The following is a 26,531-nucleotide window of genomic DNA, read 5'->3' as shown; positions in this document are numbered from 1 at the left end:
GAGTCTGTTTTTGAAGCTTTTCTGTTGCAAAATTGCAACCCTTAAATCTTTTATTGAGTAGCCAGAGAGGTTGAAGTGTTCTCCTACCAGTTTTTGAATGTTATGATTCCTGATGTCAGATTTGTGTCCATTTATTCTTTTGCACAGAGATTGTCCGGTTTGGCCAATGTACATGGCAGAGGGGCATTGCTGGCACATGATGACATATATCACATTGGTAGATGTGCAAGTGAACGAGCCCCTGATGGTGTGGCTAATGTGATTAGGTCCTATGATGGTGTCACTTGAATAAATATGTGGACAGAGTTGGCATGGGCTTTGTTGCAAGGATAGGTTCCTGGGTTAGTGTTTTTGTTGTGTGGTGTGTGGTTGCTGGAGAGTATTTGCTTCAGGTTGAGGGACTGTCTGTAAGCAAGGACTGATCTGTCTCCCAAGATCTGTGAGAGTGAGGGATCATTTTTCAGAATAGGTTGTAAATCTTTGATGAAAATGCATCTCATAATGTTTTGGTTTTTGCTTTCCTCATGTAGTTTATTTATTCAGTAGTATAAAAATTGTGTTGTATTTGTGTTAATCATGATCAAGTGTACATCCATCTTGTATGTTTTGCTAATGCTTATGAATAAATCACAGCACATGCTTAAACTCGTTTTATTAAAATGCTTCATAAGTCTTTGTTTTCAATCTGCCTCTCTATTTTTTTTTATTCCGGAAGAACAGTTAAACTTCCTTGACTTTATTTTACAGAGTGACACATTGCAAACCAGTTCTAAAAAGCCATCTTACTATATGTTCCCTTACCTGCATCCTACAACAGATGACAGTCTGTCTCCCTGTCATAGGATTGGAGAAGAGGGATCTACAACGTTAAATTAACAGTGGCTGACTAACCCTTGTGAAATAGCACTAGGGGCTAGGGATGCTAACAAATGCTTACCTATGTTAGAAGAACCATTCAGTGTAGATGTAAGTAGTCTCCTTAATTCTCCTAATATTACTTTTTTCTTCATGTAGCCATATATTATAAGTGTCACAGGAAAGATGTTGGATCAGGAGATAAGATAAGAGGATGTCTGTCACAGGAAATGGTTCATAATATAAAAAGTTTGAGAGCTACTGGTCTAGAAGAAGAAGACATCAAGACAGGGGTAATCAGTTATTTTTTGTCAAGATCCAAATTTCTTGGTCAAGTTATAATCAAGGTCCAGACTCCAGAGAAAATAATAAAAAAATAACAGTAATGATAATAATAATTACAAAGATTTTTGGGGACTGTTCAAAAGCACCTGATGGTCCAGATTTGGCCTATGATCCACCTGTTGAGTACCCCTGCATTAGGATGTCCTCATATACTTGTTTATCTGCACAGTGACATATTTTAATGTATCTAGTTTGCATTATAGACCCCTAATTTATCCTAAGTTTAATGTTCCGTTTTTAACTCTTAATTTTTATTTACTTGGGATATGTTGATGTAAATATAAGTCTAGACTGGCACACTCAGAACCCTGACCCATTAGTATTACTTTTCTTCTAAGTTCTTGCGCTAATCCTTTCAAAGCAAATATCATGCAGCTAGGGCCCAGTTATGCAATTGTAATGTTATTAATGTTCAGAAATGACAAGTCTGAATAATACCCTGGGATCTAGATAACCAGTTCAAACTAGGTTCCTGGTAACTACAAGGCTCTACCATTCGATGGTGGTTATGATGGTCTCAGGTCAGTTAATACAGGACATCACAATGAATTAACTGATGTCCTGATTTATGCTCAGTAGGGTGGACAAGAATTGAAGGGGCAAGGAAACGGGACTCATCTTCTGCCCATGAAACTTGTGTCTCCAAGCCAGGATTATTAGTGGAATATTGTGGGCCTACTCAGTGTCACTGTTTGTGTTAAATCTGTAAATAAAGGACTTAATATTCCAGTGCTGTGAACTGAGCATTTTTAATAGTGTTACATTTATTTGAAAATGTTCATTAAAGCAAATTCCAGTTTTCTGCTATATTGCCACTCCAAAGGGACTTAGGAGAGTTTGTCAGAGTGAACAGGTTTCAGAGTAGCAGCAGTGTTAGTCTGTATTCGCAAAAAAGAAAAGGAGTACTTGTGGCACCTTAGAGACTAACAAATTTATTTGAACATAAGCTTTCGTGAGCTACAGCTCATTTCATCCGATGCAAGGCATCCAATGCATCCAATGAAGTGAGCTGTAGCTCACGAAAGCTTATGCTCAAATAAATTTGTTAGTCTCTAAGGTGCCACAAGTACTCCTTTTCTTTTTTGTCAGAGTGAAGAATACGAACACTTTAAATTGCTTGGTTTACAAGATGGGACTCATTTCTATAGGTTGTATGGGAGTGACTGTTCATTCACATATCTGGTGATGAGAGTAATTTATATGTTTAGGTAGATGGACTTGCACTGAATGTTTATCTTCAGTGCTTTACTGTAATGGTTTGCTACTATTGAGTAACTCTGCATGGCATGATGTTTGACCCAAAGAAAGAAGCGATGGTCACCTACTTTTATGATTTCAGTGTAATTAGATTATTACAATGTAGTCACAAGACTTGTGTATATTTGTTCTTTTGCATGCTACATTTAAACTTATCTCTGGCTGGAAGGTCAGGCATAAAGTTATTTTTGGAAATAAAAATCATTAATGCTATACATATATATTCCAGTCAGGTGTCCCGAAACAGTAGCACTCCTACTTCATCTATTACTTGAAGTGAAGATGAGAATTTACAAGTTCTCAGTTGTTTTATTCAGTCACCAACTTGATCATGACTATGTTGGTGTTTTAAGTCATAGGGAATTCTGGTTTCTTTTCACCTTTCTCTTCCAGAAGCAAAATCCCTTCATAATCAATATTACATACTGTATGAATTGGATATTTGTGCTTTTTTAGAATACATTGCCCTGCCAAAAAAATCAATTTTGAAGGAATGAAAGGCTGTATGGTATTCTAAAATGACACCAAAATATCAGATGAGCTATCTCTGGATTATTACTATTTCAGACAGTACAGTAATTAATGTAGTAGGTGAATTAAAATACCCATCCACAAAATTTTTTGTGAAACATATAGAGCATAAAAACCCTTTGTTTCCTTAAGAACATTTCCAAAGGGATAGAACAGGGATTCTCAAACTGGGGATCGTCACAATGTTATTACATGGGGGGTCGCAAGCTGTCAGCCTCCACCTCCAAACTCCGCGTGGCCTCCAGCGTTTATAATAGTGTTAAATGCAAAAAAAGTGTTTTTAATTTATAAGAGGGGGTCACACTCATAGGTTTGCTGTGTGAAAGGAGTCACCAGTACAAAAGTTTGAGAAACACTGGGATAGACTAAATGTTTGATAATTTTCATAACTGCCAAATTTGCTGTTTAAGTATTTTATCTCCTTCCATTTTAAATTACCATTGTAAATTTTTCATTGGGCTAAACTTGGCATAAGAGTACTCAAATGCGGATTTGTTTAGAAAATAATTTTTCAAATTGAGTAAGCCAAATATTTGTAAGAAGAAAATAGCAAACCCCCTGAAAACCAAGGGGAAAGTGGAATTCTGTTCTGTGTGAATTGCCAAGATTTTGGGAGTGATATAACTATGATGAACTGGAAACTTCATTAGCAAGTTTTTGAGTCTGCAGGGTTTGTTGATGCCTTCAAGAGGTTTCTTTAAAAAGTTTCACTATTCAATTTTAGGGCTCCCATACTTTACTCTGTATAGGTTAGGTATTAATGTTTCATACAGTGGGTCTGCTGACAGAACCTGGGATAAAAGCACTGAGCAGTTTGTTGTATTCTCAAAGTCTGGGTTTAGTATACAAGCTTCCTGCAATCACCATTCTGTCTGCAGGCCAATAGCTGACTAGTGGAGCCCACAAAGTGGAGCAGGGAGAAGAGCCAAGGCACATGTGGATGCACTGAATCAGTGCATTTTCTGAGAGTCCTTTGCTGGCAAGCTCCAGTTGAACATTGGCTGGCAGATGTCCCATAGGACCAGCGGAAGCGTTGCCTTCCCCCAAGTGTGAATGCTTCCACTAGGACAGCTGTCCCTCTGGGAAAGTTTCATACCCTGTGCCTACATGTTTGTAGCATGTACATAGTAAAATTCATCACTGTTCTGAGACTTCGTAGTTGCAGGATCAGGCTCTCTATGACATACTAGCTTCAAAGGATGTTGTCATTAATTTAGAATATCAGTGGTTTTGACAGTTCAAGCCACACTGTTGTTGAGTCTGAATACAGTACACATAGCTCTTCACAATAACTGTATACATTGCTTAACAGCATATTATGATTTGTGTGTCTGTATGTGTCAAAGATGACCTGTGTTGACACATCTTGACCATAGTTCCATGTGGAAGCTCTCACCTTCTGAAGTCCATGGGAGTGGTGTTTTCACACAAAAACTGTGATTCATCTGTAAATTTAAGCAAAAGAAAATAAGTATATTTTGCTGAATAATAGACTTGGGCCCACATACTTTCTTCTACCATAGTAGGTATGGATGCAACACTTTATTGATGGGGGACATCAGTGAGCTTCTGAAGGTAGGACGTGGCCCTTTCAGTCAGAGCCACAGAAAATTAGACAATTTTATGGTATAAGTATATTACCTTCATCCTTCTATACAACAGTCTTGTATGCAATGACACTGTTTAATCAAGTTCTAATTTCTGACTTAACAGCGCATTGTACTGACCAAAAGTTCTCCTGAAAATTTGATAGGTTTTCGTTGCATGCTTTTACATTCTGATCGTTGCATAATCTGTATGTTCTTGCACATTACTACACATCTAATTTTTTACTCTTGTCTCTGTATCACCAGGCCTCCTGAACCTGTTTACAGCACTGTGAACAAACTGTGTGATAAAGCACCTTCTCCTAGGCACTATTCCCCTGTTGAGTGTGACAAAAGCTTCCTTCTTACAGCTCCCTATCCCCACTACCACATAGGCCTGCTCCCTGACTCTGAGATCACAAGGTACTGCATGTGTTTCTACCTCACTTCCTTTACTGGATTGCATGAGCATCACTAAAGTTGTTTAGTAGTCTCCACCTCGCTGTAAAGCTACCTCTTCTAAGGCTTGCACTTGTCTTTAACCTGGCTTCCAGCTCTGCAACATTGTACTGTGGGATATGTATGCTACCTCAATATAATGTTGGTAGTTAAGAGCTGAGGGGGTATACAGGCAGTGTTTGTATCCCTAGGAATGATGCTTTAAGTGTTTCACATGTTATGTATCATATGCTATAGCCTAACCTAGCGTTTTTTTACTTCAGAGCTGAAGAGTGACCAAGACTTCACCGTAAGTTGTAGGAGTTAGGTTGATGCCATACATTTATTTCCGCTCTGCTTGTGATTTGAGAGGTAACAAAGACTAATTACCACTCCAAGCCAAATACAGACTCAGTATCTGAAATGTTGTATTCCCTCAGATGGCTGTGTTATGACAGGAGAGTTTGCCAAACTCAAAATGTTGAAAATGTACATAATCAAAAAGTTGAATACAAATTGTGTTTAATGTTGCCTGGAACTTATGATAGATATTTAATCAGGGAAAATGTATTCAGACCAAAGTCCTCTTTGTAAGTACTCTTCAAAACTGTATCCACGCATAACTTAGTTACTATAAGCAAACAAAACAGTGGTTTTGGAGAAAAAAAGAGATTTAGGCTTAAATTTTCAAAAGTAACTGATGATTTCTGGATGCCTTAGTTTTGGGGTATGCAACTTGAGACATCTTAAAGGAGCCTGATCCTCAGCAAGTGCTTGAGCATCCAGCCTCTGAAAATCAAGGCCTCTTCAAGGTGTCACAAATTGGGCAGTCAAATATTGAGACACCCAAAATCACAAGTCCCTTATGTAGGCCTTAATCATTGGGTCAAAGAGATTGTTAGAACTCTGTGTTGCAAATATGAAATAACAGAACATGTCTAGTACTTGGCCTAAAAGTTACTAACCTTCAATCCGCTGGTAACAAAGGGCAGTGTTTGTCTCAAGGAGGTTAAGTATGTGTTTTTTATGGTGTCTAAAGGGTGAACACGATGCTTTCAGCACATGGTCTTTCTAACAAAGTCTCTTGTAAATCAAACCATGTGAAAGTGTTGGGTTTTTTTCAGAATTTAAGTGTTAATTTGGTTAGTCAATGAGTAGGGATGTTCTCCGTAAAACCAATTTAAAGAAAATTTTGCCACTGTGTAATAAACACACATGCATACAGTGAGAAGCTTGGAACCATCAGGAAACTGCAAGTCATGCAATAGCCAGCCTATGTACCACTCTTATCTGATCTTCATTATTCTAATACTCTCTCCCCACTTCTCATTTTTCACACTCATTTGTTGCATCATGCCTTAGTTTAGATTGAGCTCTTCGGGCTGTCATTTCCTGTGAGTTTGTGTAGCACCTTTAGGTGCTACTGCAATACAAATACCAGAGTTTTTTAATCTTGTAAGCTGTTTGGGGCAGGGACCATCTTTTTGTTCTGTATTTGTACAGTGCCTAGCATGATGGGGTCCTGGTCTTTTACTGGGGCTTTTAGGTGTTATAACAATACAAAAATAAATACTAAAATGAAGAGTTGGGAATAAAGCCCTAGAGTCTTGAATCAGTCGGTTGCTCATGCTATTAAGGCATTATGGTGCTAATGTTCCAGTAAAATAATCCGAACTATCAGAGCGATTTATATGGACCAAACATTTTAATAACCTGTGCTGGAAATAGCAAATGCTATTTTTAACAAAAGGCATGCTTTAGAAACAGGCTGTAAAGGAAAAGACAAACACAGGGCAAAGGGAGAAGAACAGCAGATGTGTTAAAGTGGAAAGTAAACTGGTGGATTAATATCTGAAATAGTAACAGGGAAGAAATGCTAAGGATTAGGGAAATGTGAAATATGTCATAGTTCTATTAAGAAAGAAGTTAAAATAGAATAAGCAATAAACTGATAAAATGAGTAACAAAATATAGTAAAAGCTCATGGAAGGAAAGCAAGGGTGAGACCTCTAAATTTCTTAGTTGAATTTATCACTACAGGGCCTGATTCACAATAATCCCTTATGTGCAGCAGAAGATAGGACTGTTGTGGTCCTTATACACCCAAGTCCTTGTGTCCCTAATAAAGAACTAGAAAGTGGAACAGGAGGATGGACTCCAGGGAAGCTATGACCTGGGAGAATCTCTCCCTCAGATCTGAGTAGTTTGAGAATGAACTGCTGGATCCCACTGGACCCTGGATGACTGTAGGCAGCTGCTAATGAAAGGGCCTGAAAAGAAAAGGTAATATCTATAGGATAAGGCTACCAAGGGACATGTTCTTTATTTCTCCCTCACTTCCTGTGAACCTGATCAAGTAGCTCCTGGAAGTAAAGCCCAATACACTGTGGACCACATTGTCAGCTGCTGTGAATCAGCAGAGCTCCAGGGCAGTCAAGGGACCTATGCCAATTTACGCTAGCTGAGAGTCTAGCCTGTACAGTCTCTTGTTTATTGTTTGTTTATTTGAATAGCTGATCTGCAGGCATTTGATGGTTTAAGGTCAGAATTTGAACACTTGGGTTTGGTATTGTTGATCTATAATCAGAGCCCTCTCTAAGAATAAGGTGTTCTTTCTCTTCTCTGCTGAGGTGTGAATGGGGATTAGAACTAGTCCCACCATATTTAACGAAATTAGCTGTTTCAGCTAGTGTTTGAACAAACTCCAACGAGAACACTAACGATTACCAGGCTCAGCACTTTGCACTATCCTATCCTATATGCTGAGGTACTGAGAGCTGATTAGTGTAATTTGTAGCTTTCTCCCCTCTTTGAACTTTGTTCAGACACAACACCTGGCAGTTTGGGTAAGTACAGCCTGTGATTTTTCACTTAGAACTCTTTCTGAATAGTTACTCGGAGGAAAAAAATAATTTGAAATATTCACCGCCTTGGCCAGGGAAAGAATAACTGTCCCTCCCAGGGCAGTAGCCCCTTGGAACATCTCATAGCACTTTCACTTTGAAGTGTAGCATCCAAAATATGAACCAAGGCTCAGATTTTCTGAAGGGCTTAGCGTCCACACTAATTCTCAAAAGAAGTTGGCTCTCATTTAGGCATTGGAACAAATGGCCAGATTTTTAAAAGTGCTTACAGAGTTGAATGCTTTTGAAATCTGGTCCTAAGTGTCCCAATGGGAGCTGCTGGGTGCTAAGCACTTTTGAAAGTCTCGCCCTTACTTAGGTTCCCAAATGGGAGCTGTCTTGAAAATCTGACCCAAAATTATGTTCGTTTCTGAAAAGATTCAAGCTCCTTTGCTGTACAATGACCATCTCCATTACTCTGAGCCTTCTCCACAAACCATCTCAGAAGGGCAGACTCTCTATGATCGAAGATTTTTAGCTCCTAAGTCTCCCTTACCTCACCTGAATTCCACATCCCACAATCACTCAAGGAAAGACCCTTCCCCACCTCTACTCAACCCCACCCTGCTCCAGAGCAAATACAGAACGACCTTCTCTCTCTCTTTCACGCACTCACACACACATTTCTCCATAGCATCAATCACTCTAGTATCTAAGCACTTTCCCTAAAGGAGAATCTTCTGCTGGACTGCCGAAAATTTAATGTTACAGTTACCTCATCCATATCCATAGGAGGGAACGTGGTGCCATCATGCGAGAGTCTCCCCTGTTTGACAGCTGCTTATGAGGCCAAAAAACCCTTCTCATTGCCACTGTAGATAAAAAGTGACGTGGTGTTGGCCTGGGTCTCAGCTGACTATTTTGTCAAGGTTCATCTACAGAATGGGTGAGGAGAGCTCATAGGTACTGACCTACGAGCTCTCCTCACCCATTCTGTAGATGAACCTTGACAAAATATCTTAAACTTATCTTAAACTCCATTATATAGCCTTTTGCTGTATCATGGTGCGTCCCAGCTTTTGAGAAGTTATAAAGGGTTTGAAGTCTTTTGGCCATGTTCTCTCGTTTTAGGATACAAGTAACTCTTATTGTGCCCAGTCCTCAGCTGGTGTACATTGGTATAGTTCCACTGATGTTGTTTTTTAAATTCTCATGATTTTTAAATCCAGCCTTCTGATTTTGTGGGCCGCCTTTGCGATGTCTGTCTGTTTGGAGTTGGCAATATTTGGTCTGGTACTGGGAAGTTTCACCCTAAAGACCCACATACAGTAAACTGTATGAAAACTGATCTCCTGCAGAAGAATATAGAACTGGCTTCAAGGAATCTTAGTGATTCATACACTGGGCTCCATCCGACAAGGGCTGAGTGCCCAAAACTTACTAAAACATTGAGGCATCTTGTGGCACCTTAAAGACTAACAAATTTATTACAGCATCAGCTTTCATAGGCTATGACCCATCTGAAGAAGTGGGTCATAGCCCACAAAAGCTTATGCTCTAATAAATTTGTTAGTCTTTAAGGTGCCACAAGACTCCACATTGTTTTTGCTGAAACAGACTAACACGGCTACCCCTCTGAAACACAACTCTTACTGAAGCCCATAGGAGTTCACAGGACTAGGACCTAGAGGTTTAAAATGCTAAGCGCTAGCAGTCCTGTGGCTTTTATCCCCTTCCCCCTTGTCAGTTATTCGTGCTGCTTTTTTCTTCCATCAGGTTGCTGAAGACAAGCTCATTGTTAAAATGATGCATATAACAGTAGTTCCTTTGTGTTTAGTATGCATTCCAAAAGAACTCTTTTGATCTTATTGAAGTCCACATAGCAAAGCAGCTTCTGTCCTCTTTTCTCATTACCAGTTGTTTAATATGATAAATCTCAAAGAATACATCTAACCACATCCCAAGCTATTTGAAATGCCTGACAACCTGCAGACAGGACTTATCAAAGCACAACTTTACATTTCTTGAATTTAAAACTGATTTAAGCATTTTATTTTTGTTTAAATCCTACTTATTCTTTTTTTTATAGTTAGCTTGTAAATAAGGATAACAGATTTGGGAATAATCTGTTTGGATTTGGTGCCTCAAGGTGTAATTAATTTAAATTTATAAGACAAACACTTCACAAAGGAGGAAAGTTTGAAGTTTTTATCACCTTTATATCATGGGATAAATCTCTGGACTAACCTGCATCTTGGATAATGCAACTGGAGCTAGCAATATTGTGGTTTATTTTTACCACCTAACTTGGCCCACAGTATCATTTACAAAATTTTCAGTACAAAAGATTAAATGCGCTCCAATCCTTTTTTACTTTTGTTTAAAAGGGAAATAAGTACTCTTCAGGTTTGAATCAGTGAAATTTTACGCTACTCATGTTAAATAAACAACCAGTCCTAATGTCAGATGACTAAGGAAAATGACTTGTTTGAAATAACTCACAATAAAATACTTTGTTAAAGGCCAGGGGTGAAATTTTCGAAAGTGCCTATGTGACTCAGACTCCTAAGTCCCATTTTCAAATTTGATTTGGGGCAGATTTTTAAAGATATAGGGAACCTAAAAATTTTTATAGATGCCTAGTGGGATTTTGAAAATCACACTATATGAATTCTGCCCCTGTAGGTGTCCAAATGCCTTTTAAAAATCTGGCCCATAGTCCCTTAAGAGAAAAAGTCTCATTGACTTTCAGATTTACAAAGATATTTAGGTGCCTAAAGATGCAGATGTATATAGGGTGGGTTTTACCAAAATGCTTAAGGTTGGACAGCTACATCCCACTGAAGTCTGCTTTGGTGTGTATGAAAATCCCGCTAGGTGTCTGTCGGCATCTTTAGATGCCTAAATACCTTTGTAAATCTGGCCTGTAGGTACTTCTGAAAAATTTAGAATACTACATATGTAGGGGCTATTGACAGGGTTACTCAGGATCCTTTATTCCTGCATTCCTTTATTCTTTGACTTAACTTCCATTAATATTTATGCAAAATATAAAATCTTACCTGGAATAGAATTTTCTTTTCCTTTCATTTGTTTTTAACTTTAATTTAAGACTTGTTTAAGTAAATATTCCAATTATACTACCAGCAGTCGTTAATCGGAAAGAAATGGCACTACTTCCTAGCCTCATGCATCCATAATATTTTGTATAAATGATTCATTTGCTTATAGAATAAGCATATTCATCATACACATTCCAATAGATACACTTACCATTCTTCTTTTTGTTGTCAAAGATCTTCTGATTTCGAGTGAATTAATTGAAACTCTTAGGAAGAGAGACCTTTTCAGAACTGCAGAGGAATCTTTGAACCTCCACATTTCAAGTGTTTTGAGTGATTAAGTATACAGTAGTAGAGCATCCCTTTGTCCTTCTGGTCAAGAAGAAAGATCGGGGAGTAGGACTCCTGGGTTTTGTTCCCAGCTCTGCTATTGACTCATGTTTCTTTGAACAAGTCACTTAAACTCCTTTTGCCCGCCTTTATCCCTCAGTAAAATAATTCTCTCTTACCCAATGATGTCCTGAGAGTTAACTAATATATTTAAAATAGGGTGATAACTATTTTAAGAGCTGAGAAATGATTTCACCTCAGTTCCTTCTTTCATGTTGGTGTTGTATCACAGCCATTTTGTAAAAATTAATGGCTCGATTTTCAGAGGTGCTTAGCATGTGCAGACCCACTTACGTTCAGCACCTATGAAAATCAGATGATCTATCCTTAGCTCATAAAATGGAGAGGAAGACTAAGAAGGCTTGCCATTGCAGCTGTATACTTAAAGGAAAACAAATGTTCATTAGTTCTCATTAGGAAAGCATCTGTGAATTACTCTGGTTTTGAAATAAGCCTGTTATGGTTACAGATTATATAACACACAAAATGGTCAGTTTCTAGCATCTTTCTTTGAACTATTACTGCTTTCTTACATATTTAATCTCCTCCTGATCTGTGAAAGCTTCACCTTCTAATGTTTCCCTAAAACCATTTTAGCAGAGAAAATGATTGACTACAAGGTTTTCTGCTTTGTCTCAGAGATGGATCTAAACCAGATCCAAACACCTCCCAACTTCAGGGAGATTCAAAACCAAATTTTCTACTGTGGGCACACACACAAAATATGACAAATCGCTTGCTAGGGAGCTGTATGGCTCCCAGCAATGTTACAATAATGACAGTGGAGCCATTCACTCATTCAAATCTCACCCAGGGTTGGTGCCAGTAAATGAAAGTCACAACTTGACAGCTGTTTGATGGCCAATATGAGAAATTAATGTATTGGTCTCAGTGTAGTTCCTGGTGGACGTTTCCACGTCATAAAATTACCACCATAACTATAATTGATAAGCTTTGTCAATGTCTCAGCAGAGAGACCAAGGATTGAACAGATCTGGAAAATGAGCTACTCTTTCACCCCTAGAAAGAGGTCAAAAGTGAGGTATATGACTTTGGACAGGGTAAAGAAGATTGCACTGTGGCTACTTGTGGTGTACCTATTCTGAGAATAAATAGTTTCCAGGGCTGTAAATTCCCAGGCTTTTCTTATGAGCATTTGTCTGACCACAGGAGAAACTGCCTTCTAAGAGAAGGAGCAATGCCTAGTGGTTACAGCAGCAGACTGGAGATCAGGAGCCTGACTATGTCACTGACTTGTTTGACTTTGAGCAAGTTAATTACACTCTCTCATTCATTTTCCCCATTTGTGAAATATATAGAATACATATGCATGTATGCACTGACAGCCACACACAAAGTTAGGAGAATAGGTGCACATATGTATGATTTTTCTGCACGCAAAAATGAGTGAACAGTGAGTGAAGTTATGATGATTATGTCTTGTGATCATTAGTATGAACTGGAGTTATAGGAACGTACGTTGAAAGCGGAATAGCCCTCAACTGAGCTTATGTAATTTGCAATGTTGTAGAAGAAGAAGAAGAATTAATAATGAGCCTGACTTAGTCCTGGATTGGTCTATTATATACCACTGTAAGTCATTGGTTTCAGTGGAAATATGTCTACATAAAACTGGTGTAATGCATGGCTGAATCAGGCCTCAGAATTATACAGCTGTTAAGTAGTAGTATTTACTGTTCAGCTGTATACTTATACACTAGAGCTATATTACTTTCTGCAGTGATTTTGCTGACTTTTCTAGTTGAGCAAGGCCTGGTCTTGGATGGATGATGTGCCCAAAATATATAGATGCTATAGAAAGTAGTGTTAGTGAATCAGTCGGTGAAACTCTTTCCTCTGAGTCAGTATTGAACCAACACCCCAGTGTGCTGTTAGGAGGGGACTGTGTTGCAGGAGATGGAAAGTTTAAATTAGGTCTTTGCTGCTTGTGGTTAGTGATTACACAGCACTACTTTGCAAAAGCAGAGTCATTAGCTCTGCTGTCCTAATCAAATTGCAGTTGAAACCATAGAATCATAGAAGAGTGAGATGGAAAAGACCTACAAGATTATCCAGTCCATCTCCCTGCTGATTCGAGGTTCTCTCCCCTACTGTGCATTGTCCTCAGATTTTCTTGCTTTTCCAGGCCACCAGTTTGTCAGTCTGTCTACTAATACAACATCCACCCTCTTCTTTAGGCACCTTTACAGTGCTGTGAAAATGAATAATAATTAGTCATAATAAAAACAGAAATTGATTAATTGCATTCTGCGAAAGATTGGAAGTGGTAGGAACAGATTCTTCTGCTATTTCTGAGTTTTTAAAAGGACGTACAACTGTCTTTGTGAACAATTTTAACCAAAGGCCTGTAGTCTTGTATATTACCATTTCAGTATTTATTTATCAGTATTGGTCCCATTTCCTATCCTGATAAAGCATTTTCCCCTTTGTGGAATATTTACTTCTTAGGACTCTGTTTTCAGAGATTTCAGTGTAGTAATCAGCAAATCATAAAAGATTCAGTTTAGATAAGCCCTTGGAAGTTTGGATGTTTATCTGAACAACCCAGAACCCTTGAACTGGGTTACAAGTCTCATAAGAGCTGGCTTTTTGTTATATTTTGATACTTCCAGTTATGAAAATTGGGGGAAATAATTGTCATCTAAATTTTTTCTAATATCAAAAATTATTTGTTTTTTCTACTTTTCATTATTATTATTAATTATTATTATATGCAAACTAGTTCTCCTTTTCCTACATTAAAGTGTGCTTTTTAAGTTTAGTGACATTTTTGAGACATGAAACGGAATTTGAACACATACATCTCATGTAAACTTGCCTGGACTTCGAATTCCGTGTGGGAAGAGGCAGACTGTTGGGTGGTGGGTTTTTTTAATTCATTTCCTTTTTATATTGCTATAGTTTGTAGCATTTAACAGCCAAATGAAATACATGGGGTAACATTTTCAAAAATGCCTAAGTGATTTAGAGACTAAGCACCACTAGCTTTCAATGGGACTTAGGCTTCTAAATCACTTACAGATTATGGACAGCAAAATCTCCTTTCTCTAAAGAATTTACAGTCTAAGATCCTGATCCTGCTTGAAATGCACTCATGGATAAACTTCAAGTATTGAGGCTTTGGTATAATTAAAATGTAACCCGACTGGGAAAGATGACAAGCATTAGGGAGAAGGGAGGTCCAGGGTAACAACTATGAGATCAGGTAGTTGCTCTTATTGGAACAGTACACACATCATGGAGGCTCTGAGAATATTTTTTTAGCTATTCATGAAATTGAAGATGGACCTCAGTTTCAGTTGTAGACTTCACAGGAGAAGTGTGTCCTGAAGAAAGAGTGGAGACATGATGGACCAGGTCAAAAGGGGGTTCTAGATCCTGGGGGAAGGAAATCAGCAACACATGTTAAACTTGCTGTTGGATAATAAGGTCTGTTTTCTCAGCTGTAATGTAGAATGGTGCTTGGTTCATGTTGGGATGGAACAATGAAAAAACACCTGCCATAAAAGACCTCAGGTAAAATTTTCAAAGGCAACTAAGTGACTTGGGAGCCTATGTTCCATTGACTTACAATGAGACATAGGCTCATAAGTGCCTAACTCACTTTTGTGTAAATTTTTAAATTCTCTACAACTCTCACCAGCCCATAATTTAGCTCTAATTAAAAACATCTTATTTCCGGTTTATTTTCTCTGCTTTTTTTCAGTAGCATGAGTGGTGTGAGAAATTGCAGCTCTGTCCCCCAGGAAGAATATTTTAAAGTAATTATTGCACTTTTCAGGTGGTTGGAGTTACTAAATGTTTGGAGTTACTAGGTGTTTGCCCACCTAAGGTATACAGTAATTACCTAGAAATGCAGAGCCTCTTGTTTCTTACTGCAGGTTTAACTTTTAATGATGTAGCCCACTGTGGAAACTGAAGGTGAACTGAACTTTTGCAAATACATTTTGAAAACCTGTTTAAGATTCCATCTCAATAACAGAGTACATGTGAGGAGAGTAAGGATGATCTTTTTATTAAAGCGTGGACCTGGGATTCTGATTACCTACATTCAGTTCTGAGTTAGCTACATATTTCATGTGTCACATAAGCACAGATTTTTAAATGTATTTAGGCGTTGCTCCACTCAGCATTGGGAGGCCTAAGTGATTTAGCAGCCTAAGGGCTTGTCTACACAGGGGCACTGTAACGGGGTTCAACTCACCGCTGCGGGGCCTCCTACTGGCTGTCCTGGGGATTAACTCTGCTAGCCACTGCACCTTCTTCTGGTGGTGTCTTGCTGCCGTCACTTGTGCTCCAGGACCCACATCACCCCCAGGACCACGGCATCCTCTTCATGACACAGCCCTCTGCTCTGTCACATTCTGTGCTACCTGCTTCGGGGGGAACTGCAGTCCGCTGTCCAGCCACTTCCTTCAGTGGAGCTGGAGCCAATTGTATGACCACTTCCACAGTAGCTGCATGGGGGACCGGAGACCTGGGCCCACCCACTACTCCAGGTCCCAACCAGGGGACCCTATAGATGGCTGCCATTTGCTGCTTCCCTTCCAACTTCTCAGTTTACTTCCCTGGGCCACTTCCCCGCGTCTCTGCCCTTATCTCAGGGCCTCAGTGTATGGGCCCTAGGAGCCAGCCAGAAGCTCACACTCACTCCCCTGATCCTGCCCAGCACTGCTCTGTCCCAGGTGCTATCTCTCCTTCTCCTGCAAAGCAGCCAGCCCTCCGTTCTTGAGCACCAGGGAGCAACTGAAGCGGCTCTTCCCTGCAGCCCTTTTTATATGGGCCTGCCAAGCCTTTATTGCCTGCTCCTCGTAGCCCCTCTCCTATTGGCTGCTTTTTGCACAGCCTCCCTAGGGCTCCATTAACCCTTTATAGGCCAATGTTAATCTAAATTAACTAAAATTGTGAATTCAAAGTGGAATTTTCTTGCAAGCAATGTCTGTTGGTCCGTGCATATGCCCCATAACTCTCCACATGCGCTGAACCATCGACATAAAGGGCAGTGCAGACTGGCACCTCCCCAGTTCCTCCTTACTGCCATGTGGTATGAGTCAGAATCCCCAGTTCCTCCTTACTGCCACATGGTACGAGTCAGACTCTTCAGTGTCCTCAGCTCCTCTTTTACTGCATTGTTGCTGTAAATATCTTTGAAATAGTTTTGGTTTAGTATTATTGTAGCATAGTGTTCTAAGCTTGTTGTTTTGCCCTTCCCCCTCCATCCTGGTGAATTCCCCTGTCCCCCAAAAAGGCTGCGATTATGCCCAGAGTTCCAAGATTCAAAAACTGTTTGCTGCTTTTTTGTGAGCGGTGAACATCAATGCTGCCTCTACTGCCCAGATGAGGCTCACATCTCAGCCAAGTGCAGCAACTGCCACTCCTTTCCCCCAGAACTCATGAAGGAACTGAGACTTAAGAAACACCTGATAGAGAAGGCAATGATCCAGTCAGATCTGGGCCAGGGACTGCCCCCCTATATCTCAGCTGCATCAAGCTAGCAAGCAGTTGCTCTCCAAACACAAGCTCAGGAACAGAAGCTAAGATTGCTAAGCCTAAAGAGAATGCTTCCCATGAGATTAAGGGACAGTCTCTTAGGCACATGATTTTAACAGTTATACCAAGATTTTAGATTTTAAGGGCAAACTCCCAGAAGAGGATAGAGCCACTTCCAGGCCATCATTGACAAGGACAGATTGGTGGCCAGAATTTCCTTCCAGGCCATGGTGGATGCTGCACACCCAGGAGTCCAGAGGAATGTCTACAGCCATTGTTATGAGGCGAAACTCTTGATACAGTCCTCAGGTTTCCTGAGCAAGGTGCAGAGTACTAGCCAGGATCGGGCCTTTGATATGATCAGTCTGTTCCATGAGACGACAGAAAAATCTCTACACTCCCTCAAAGGTTTGAGGACAACTCTTTGCTTTCTGGACATCTTTCCCCCCCGCCTCCAAGAGAAAACATCACAAACAGAGGTAGAGGGTGAGACCATCTCCTCAGCCTTTTATTATCAACATAATCAGTAATGATCACATGAAAGACATAGGATTTATAGGTCCAGGAACACAGCCCCGGCAACATCCACTGCCACATTTCAGTCTAACCTTCAGCCGAAGAGTTTCTTTTTGGAGGCTGCCTTACTCAACTTGCCTGCAACTGAAGGGCCCTAACTAGCAACAAATGGTTACTGGAAGTTATTCATGGAAGCTATCTGGTCAAGTTTCTGGAAACTCCTACCCGTAATCCCCTTTCCAGTTTCTTTTCAGAGACCAGTCTCACAAGGAGATTTTCCAGGAAAGTGGACTCCCTTCTCCTCCAGCGAGCCATAGAAAGGGTTCCACCTCAGGATCAAAGGGAGACTTCTTGATTCATGGAAAGGGAAGGGAGGCCAATTCTCGACTTATGTTGACTAAACATATTCATCCAAAAGCTAAAATTCCACATAATCTCTTCGGCATCAATAATTTCTTCCCTAGAAGAGGGCATATGGTTTACAGCTCTCAACATGAAAAATGCATACTTTAACATAGACACCTCCCACAGGAGGTTCCGCAGGTTCCTCTTTGGTTAAGACCAGTGATACTCAGACTTCAGTAGATCAGGAGCCAAATTAGCAATCAACATTACCCAAAAGAGCTACAGTAGTGTGAATTCATTGTTTCATTTACTATAGTACTACATATTCGTATTTAAACAGTATGACATGGGAAATATTTAGTTTCATTGGTTAATAACATAATGAAAGCATCCTGATTGTGCCAGTTTTTAAAAAAGTTGGCAACCCATTAATTGGGTCACAATCTACCTAGGTTTTTCCAATCCAGGGTTTGGCAATGAAATACCAATATGCTCTGCACAACAGGGTTAGTATGGTGATATTTTGCCTTCTCTGCTATGCAGTATTCCAAATGTATTGTTTTTTGCAATATGATGTCATAAATTCAAGTCTACAGCAGCACTTTGGGGCTGGGTTTCTCACATGAACTAGTGAGTAAATCTGTTTGCTCTTGGCCTACAATCCAACCAGCATGAGATACTGTCAGATAATAAACCTACAAACATATTACTGCTATACAGAAACTTAGCTCTTAATAATCAGTAGTAGAGAAAAACAGATCTTTTCATAAGGGTGAGCACAGAACAAAAACTATCTGTTTTAAAGACACCTCTATAAAACCTGCCACAGTTTTTCTAATTGAAAGTAAACCATTTCTCTGAAGTCACTCTTTGATGTTTTAACTGACCCATTGTACTATTTCTGCATTACAACAGTTGCTGGGTATCTTTTCAAGAGACAGAAACTGATGGGTTAAAAACTATGAAAAAATACAACTAAATTGGTATCAACCAATAGAACTGCAGCCATTATACAATTAAACAGATATGCCAAGTATTCCTAAACAGACACCCATTAATGTGATGAATAGTACAGATTAGTGTCATTTTCTTTCCAACTTAGGTGCTTTAATGACCTCAGTACTATGGTTTCTGAGTGATTCATGGCATTTTGGGATGTATAAGTAGGGGCATTATCAGCAGAACGAGGGATGTGATCGTTCCCCTCTATTTGACATTGGTGAGGCCTCATCTGGAGTACTGTGTCCAGTTTTGGGCCCCACACTACAATAAGGATGTAGAAAAATTGGAAAATGTCCAGCGGAGGGCAACAAAAATGAATAGGGGACTGGAACACATGACTTATGAGGAGAGGCTGAGGGAACTGGGATTGTTTAGTCTGCAGAAGAGAAGAATGAGTGGGGATTTGATAGCTGCTTTCAACTACCTGAAAGGGGGTTCCAAAGAGGATGGATCTAGACTGTTCTCAGTGGTAGCAGATGACAGAACGAGGAGTAATGGTCTCAAGTTGCCGTGGGGGAGGTTTAGGTTGTATATTAGGAAAACCTTTTTTCATTAGGAGGGTGGTGAAACACTGGAATGCGTTACCTAGGGAGGTGGTGGAATCTCCTTCCTTCGAAATTTTTAAGGTCAGGCTTGACAAAGACCTGGCTGGGTGGCTGGGATGATTTAGTTGGGGATTGGTCCTGCTTTGAGCAGGGGGTTGGACTAGATGACCTCCTGAGGTCCCTTCCAACCCTATGATTCTATGATTCATACTCTCTTAATGTATTTATTAGGGCTGTCAAGCGATTTAAAAAAATTAATCGCAATTAATTGCAGTTTTAATTGCACTGTTAAACAGTGCTATTAAACTCCTTTTACTGAGCTAGGTGGGTTCCCTTTAGCTGAGTGAGCCCTTGTTTGCAAGGGAGGGTGGACTTTACCTTAGGGATTCTGCATGTGGTGGGGAGGAGAGGCTGTGCAAAGCAGCTAAGCTCGCCAGGCCTCTGTTCTCTATGGGGTACCCCCTGGAGCCAGGGGCCAGCTGGAAGGCATTGGGGCATGGAGCCAAGGAGGATGGGGGCAGTCCCCAGAGCGAGTGGCTGGCCAGGGGCAATGGGGCATGTTGCGAGGGGGGCTGTCAGTCCTGGAAGCAAGTGGCTAGCTGGAGGCAATGTGGCATGGCATGGCGGGGGTCAGTCCCAGGAGCAAGTGGCTGGCTGGAAACAATGGGGTATGGCACAGGGGGGAGGGCTGTCAGTCCTTGGAATGGCTGGCTGGTGGGAGGCAATGGGGCATGGCGCAGGGCGGGGGTCGGTCCCAGGAGCAAGGGGCCAGTTGGGAACAATGTGGCAGGGCATGGGGAGGAGGGAAGAGAAAGGATATTGGCACTGGGAAAAGTGGCCAGCCAGGGGCAATGGGGCATGGTTTGGAGTGGTCAGGATCCCTACCTCTCCGCTGGAGCCAGGATGAGAACCTCTTCTTGTCTCTTCCGGCCCTCCAGGGGCTGCTTGTATTACTGCGCCTGACCGGACACTGTCAGGTCCCTTGGCAGGTGAGGCCTGACTCTCCATTGCAATTAACACGTTAATTGTGTTTTCAGTTAATTGCAGGCATTACTGCGATTAGTTGACAGCCCTAGTATTCATCTTCACAACATGCCTGTGAAGTAGGAAATTGCTAGTATCCACATTTTTACAGCTGGAGAACTCCGATACATAGAGATTAAGTGACTTGTCCAGGGTCAAACAAAAAAGTCTGTGGTGGAGCTGGTAAGTTTCAAACTTGCTTATTAAAAAGAGCTACAAATAAAACACAATTTAAAAAGAAGTCTTCCAAGTTCATATTGCAGCACAGCCTATACATTAAAAGAAAACGAGGCTTCCATTACACTGTCTGCATCTTGAAGCAAAAAAAAAAAAAAATCAAGATGATGTCATTAGACTGTAGAATAATTTCCCGAGGGAAGCAGCAGAAGCCTCATTATTTATTTTGAGTCTGGATAAAGAGCTAAAACACAAGAATTTAGCAAGATTAATAACGGAATGGTCCTTTATATGGATAACAAGAACATCCAGAGCTGTTATAATTAGTGCTAAGAAAACATTTGGAAGGGCTAGGAAGCCTCATGCTTCAGACTTAATCCAATCGCTAACTATAAGAGATCAGGATAAGACCCTAATGTAAGAGGCAGATTATCGCACATCTGTGTACTGCAGAAAATTAAAACTAGATTAGATGCCTCCAATATCTGCAATGTCTCAACCTGTTGTTGGGCCATGAGGAAATAGGCAATCAAACTGTACCACTTATCTTGGTACAGGAATCAGCATTTTATATCCAGAAGAAGCAATTGATGATTGACTCATCCTTTCGGTTTCTTGTCTCTCTGTTTACCCAGACTTGTTCTGTTTGCAGGCCTCTATTGCTTGAGAATAAGGTTATTTAAACACAATGTTATTGTAATAGTGGATTTTCATAAATAGTAAGGACAAACAAATCAGATACCAGTTGGAATTATAACACAAACCTGTTGTCACAATATTTCCTGCCAGTCTTGCAGGTGCACGATTTGGAAACTTGGATGAGCATCCAAAGTGTTGGGCACATCTTTACAGCTGCCATCAGTTTTTGCATCACAAATGATTCATAAATGTATTACCTATGAAGTGTTCGGTATTAGTTGATTGGAGAGCACTCACAGATTTGCTGTGGAACTGCTTCATCCACAAAAATAAAATGTGCAAAATTGACGCAGGAGGCTATAATGATAGTCTAGGAAGTGTTAACACAGTAGTCACATCTTCAGATAAAAAGAAAAGGAGTACTTGTGGCACCTTAGAGACTAACAAATTTATTTGAGCATAAGCTTTCATGAGCTACAGCTCACTTCATCGGATGCATTTGTTAGTCTCTAAGGTGCCACAAGTACTCCTTTTCTTTTTGTGAATACAGACTAACACGGCTGCTACTCTGAAACCATCTTCAAATAGATCTCTTTTGCATGACTCTTCTCTTTGGGGCTGCTTCATGAGAATTGAAATCTGTTAACGGCCCTTGTTGAGAAGAGGATATTTTCTTGGTATAAATTCAGCTGTGATTATATTTGTTGATAGCTCCTAATTTGAGGTGCAACAAGCACACACGGGAACAGAACCAAAGTGCAAAGATTCATGAAGAGATGAGTACATTTTCAGCTGCAGGTAGCAAGGGAAGGTTTGATCCTAATAAAGGTAAAGAGAGAAGACCAGAAGAGAGGAGACCAGAAGCCTGACTCATCACATTAAATCAAATGTATTTAAAGAAAGAAATAAAATAAAAGTCTTCCAGGAAGATGTATCCCTGAGAGGATCCCAATTATAAGACATGGTTTGTAAGCTGGAAGAAAAGTCTGAAAAGTTCTGATGAATGAAAACTCAGACTCCTTTTGCTGTGTTCCCAGGATTTATCCTATTAAATGGACTAACAGCATTATATTGATTCCCAGGAGTGTTACAAATTAGCTGTTCATCACCTCACTCACGCATTTGTAGCACCACTGATCCTTAAACTTTTAAACCCAGCTTCTCTCCCTCCCTCCGTCCATAACTCTAATACAGTTTTATTCAATTGATTTATCCCATTGGGTTTATAACTAAACTGTTCACTTTAATGACCAGCAAAGACTCCAATAAAATGCTTTCTCTTCAAATATTGAATGTAATGAGTTTCTTTAAATGAGTACTGTCTAGGCCTAATCTTGTGTAGGGACATAAGGATTGCCATAATGCAACACATAATGATCTATCTAGTCTAGTATTCTTCCTAGTATGATATCTAGAGGAAAGGAAAATAAATAGCTAATGTAACTGGAGGGTAGTGCAATGCGGTACCACAGGGATGTATTTATTCCTAACCCCATATAGTAAGCCTCTTACACCCAGAAACATGAAGATTAACAACCATTGTAAATGCTGTCCTACCTACTTTAACTGTATCCTCCATTTTAGAGCCTTATCCTGCAAAACATTGAATGTGTCCTATGAATTGCTGAGTGCCCACAATTTCCATTGAAGACAAAAGGTGCATAAATGTTTACTACCACCTACAAGAAATTAGAAACAGCATATCCTAAGATACTGCATTCATTTGCCATTCACCTTGCATTTTGACAGTATGTTCATTGGTACCTCTGGTCTATTTTCTGATTAACCCTATTCAGCTCATTTGTGTGGTTTTATTGTGTGTGGTGTGTGTTATTTCTGGTTTGTTTTTGCCTGCTTGTATTACTCAAGGACGTACATTGAGAAATTCCATGTTTATCGTTCTTATTACCTACCTCCCCCACATACATCCCCAGTGGGCCCATTCTTATTTCCATTGACATAAATGGCAGCAAGTAAGTTCTTTTCCATTTCACCTTTTTTATACATGTATTGTGACAAAGTTCCTCCTCTACCTTGGTGGGTCTTGCGCTTATTGGCGGATTTGCAGCCCTTAGCCGTTTTTCTGAACCCACAGTCCAGGTTGACTCCTCCTGTGTCTGACCAGGAGTTGGGAGGATTTGGGGGGACCCGGGTCCGCCCTCTACTCTGGGTTCCAGCCCAAGGCCCTGTGGAATGCAGCTGTCTAGAATGCCTCTTGGAATAGCTGTGTGACAGCTAGAACTCCCTGGGCTACTTCCCCATGGCCTCCTCCCAACACCTTCTTTATCCTCACCATAGGACCTTCCTTCTGGTGTCTGATAATGCTTGTACACCTTAGTCCTCGAACAGTCCGCGTTCTCACTCTCAGCTCCTAGTGCCTCTTGCTCCCAGCTCCTCACACGCACACCACAAACTGAAGTGAGCTCCTTTTTAAAACCCAGGTGCCCTGATTAGCCTTCCTTAATTGTTTCTAGCAGCTTCTTGATTGGCTGCAGGTGTTCTAATCAGCCTGTCTTAATTGTCTCCAGAAGGTTCCTGATTGTTCTGGAACCTTCCCTGTTACCTTACCCAGGGTAAAGGCACCTACTTAACCTGGGGCTAATATATCTGCCTTCTTCTGTAGCCTCTGGCCCGACCCAGTCACAGTATGCGTGGCCCTCACCCTCGAGGGGTGCATCTGTCCCAAGTCCTTTTGGAGAACAGGACAAGCATTCAATACACACCCAAAAATATCATGCCTAAAGACAATATACACACAAATAAGCCAGATAATGTTAATCAGAAGGTACCACACAAGTGTCAGTGAACATAGTATTAGAGCAGAAGGTAATTAGTGAGTACATGTAACATTGAGGATGCAGTTTCTAATTTATTTTAAGTGGTAATAATCTAATGCAGCTTTTGTTATGATCATTCTTTCCACCTTAATAAACCGCTTGCATTAATGCTAAGAGTATCCTATTTTAACTGCCTTGCCTGGATGATTGGAGTTAATGTGCACCATTTTGGTACACATCTGAGAGTTAATCTGCAGAGAGAAGGAAGTTAGTTCAATTTAGTTTAGTGTATTTAGCAAAGAAACCGTATGGAAGCTAGGTTTCAGAGTAGCAGCCGTGTTAGTCTGTATTCGCAATGTATCAATGTAGCGCAAGTAGAGTAGGGGCATTAGGGGACGAGAGCTGAGGAAGCGTTGTTCTAAGTCAGCCATAAAAATGTTGGCATACTGTGGGGCCATGCGGGTACCCATCGCAGTGCTGCTGATTTGAAGATTTGAAACCACTATGGATGTAGAAGCCCTCTACACCAACATTCCACACAAAGATGGACTACAAGCCGTCAGGAACAGTATCCCCGATACTGTCACGGCTAACCTGGTGGCTGAACTTTGTGACTTTGTCCTCACCCATAACTATTTCACATTTGGTGACAATGTATACCTTCAAATCAGCGGCACTGCGATGGGTACATTGATGACATCTTCATCATCTGGACCCATGGAAAAGAAGCTCTTGAGGAATTCCACCATGATTTCAACAATTTCCATCCCACCATCAACCTCAGCCTGGACCAGTCCACACAAGAGATCCACTTCCTGGACACTACGGTGCTAATAAGCGATGGTCACATAAACACCACCCTATATCGGAAACCTAGTGACCGCTATTCCTACCTACATGCCTCTAGCTTTCATCCAGATCATACCACTCGATCCATTGTCTACAGCCAAGCGCTACGATATAACCGCATTTGCTCCAACCCCTCAGACAGAGACAAACACCTACAAGATCTCTATCATGCATTCCTACAACTACAATACCCACCTGCTGAAGTGAAGAAACAGATTGACAGAGCCAGAAGAGTACCCAGAAGTCACCTACTACAGGACAGGCCCAACAAAGAAAACAACAGAACGCCACTAGCCATCACCTTCAGCCCCCAACTAAAACCTCTCCAACGCATCATCAAGGATCTACAACCTATCCTGAAGGACGAGCCATCACTCACACAGATCTTGGGAGACAGACCAGTCCTTGCTTACAGACAGCCCCCCAGTCTGAAGCAAATACTCACCAGCAACCACACACCACACATCAGAACCACTAACCCAGGAACCTATCCTTGCAACAAAGCCCGTTGCCAACTCTGTCCACATATCTATTCAGGGGATACCATCATAGAATCATAGAATCATAGAATATCAGGGTTGGAAGGGACCCCAGAAGGTCATCTAGTCCAACCCCCTGCTCAAAGCAGGACCAAGTCCCAGTTAAATCATCCCAGCCAGGGCTTTGTCAAGCCTGACCTTAAAAACCTCTAAGGAAGGAGATTCTACCACCTCCCTAGGTAACGCATTCCAGTGTTTCACCACCCTCTTAGTGAAAAAGTTTTTCCTAATATCCAATCTAAACCTCCCCCATTGCAACTTGAGACCATTACTCCTCGTTCTGTCATCTGCTACCATTGAGAACAGTCTAGAGCCATCCTCTTTGAAACCCCCTTTCAGGTAGTTGAAAGCAGCTATCAAATCCCCCCTCATTCTTCTCTTCTGCAGACTAAACAATCCCAGCTCCCTCAGCCTCTCCTCATAAGTCATGTGCTCTAGACCCCTAATCATTTTTGTTGCCCTTCGCTGTACTCTTTCCAATTTATCCACATCCTTCCTGTAGTGTGGGGCCCAAAACTGGACACAGTACTCCAGATGAGGCCTCACCAGTGTCGAATAGAGGGGAACGATCACGTCCCTCGATCTGCTCGCTATGCCCCTACTTATACATCCCAAAATGCCATTGGCCTTCTTGGCAACAAGGGCACACTGCTGACTCATATCCAGCTTCTCGTCCACTGTCACCCCTAGGTCCTTTTCCGCAGAACTGCTGCCGAGCCATTCGGTCCCTAGTCTGTAGCGGTGCATTGGATTCTTCCATCCTAAGTGCAGGACCCTGCACTTATCCTTATTGAACCTCATTAGATTTCTTTTGGCCCAATCTTCCAATTTGTCTAGGTCCTTCTGTATCCTATCCCTCCCCTCCAGCGTATCTACCACTCCTCCCAGTTTAGTATCATCCGCAAATGTGCTGAGAGTGCAATCCACACCATCCTCCAGATCATTTATGAAGATATTGAACAAAACGGGCCCCAGGACCGACCCCTGGGGCACTCCACTTGACACCGGCTGCCAACTAGACATGGAGCCATTGATCACTACCCGTTGAGCCCGACAATCTAGCCAGCTTTCTACCCACCTTATAGTGCATTCATCCAGCCCATACTTCCTTAACTTGCTGACAAGAATGCTGTGGGAGACCGTGTCAAAAGCTTTGCTAAAGTCAAGAAACAATACATCCACTGCTTTCCCTTCATCCACAGAACCAGTAATCTCATCATAAAAGGCGATTAGATTAGTCAGGCATGACCTTCCCTTGGTGAATCCATGCTGACTGTTCCTGATCACTTTCCTCTCCTCTA

General features: G+C 41.0%; 1 protein-coding gene across 1 annotated transcript in view; it reads left to right on the top strand.

The window, feature by feature from the left end:
• The window catches only part of DLG2 (discs large MAGUK scaffold protein 2), a 1,500,569-nt gene that overhangs the window by 1,135,996 nt on the left and 338,042 nt on the right, over nucleotides 1–26,531 (top strand). The window contains 1 exon segment of the mRNA XM_043504108.1: nucleotides 4,842–4,997. Within this exon segment, the coding sequence (XP_043360043.1) occupies nucleotides 4,842–4,997 (156 nt within the window).

The sequence above is a fragment of the Dermochelys coriacea genome, chromosome 1 (assembly GCF_009764565.3).
Source record: "Dermochelys coriacea isolate rDerCor1 chromosome 1, rDerCor1.pri.v4, whole genome shotgun sequence".
In the NCBI taxonomy this organism is placed as follows: domain Eukaryota; kingdom Metazoa; phylum Chordata; order Testudines; family Dermochelyidae; genus Dermochelys; species Dermochelys coriacea.
This window is presented reverse-complemented; position numbering and strand designations above follow the sequence as displayed.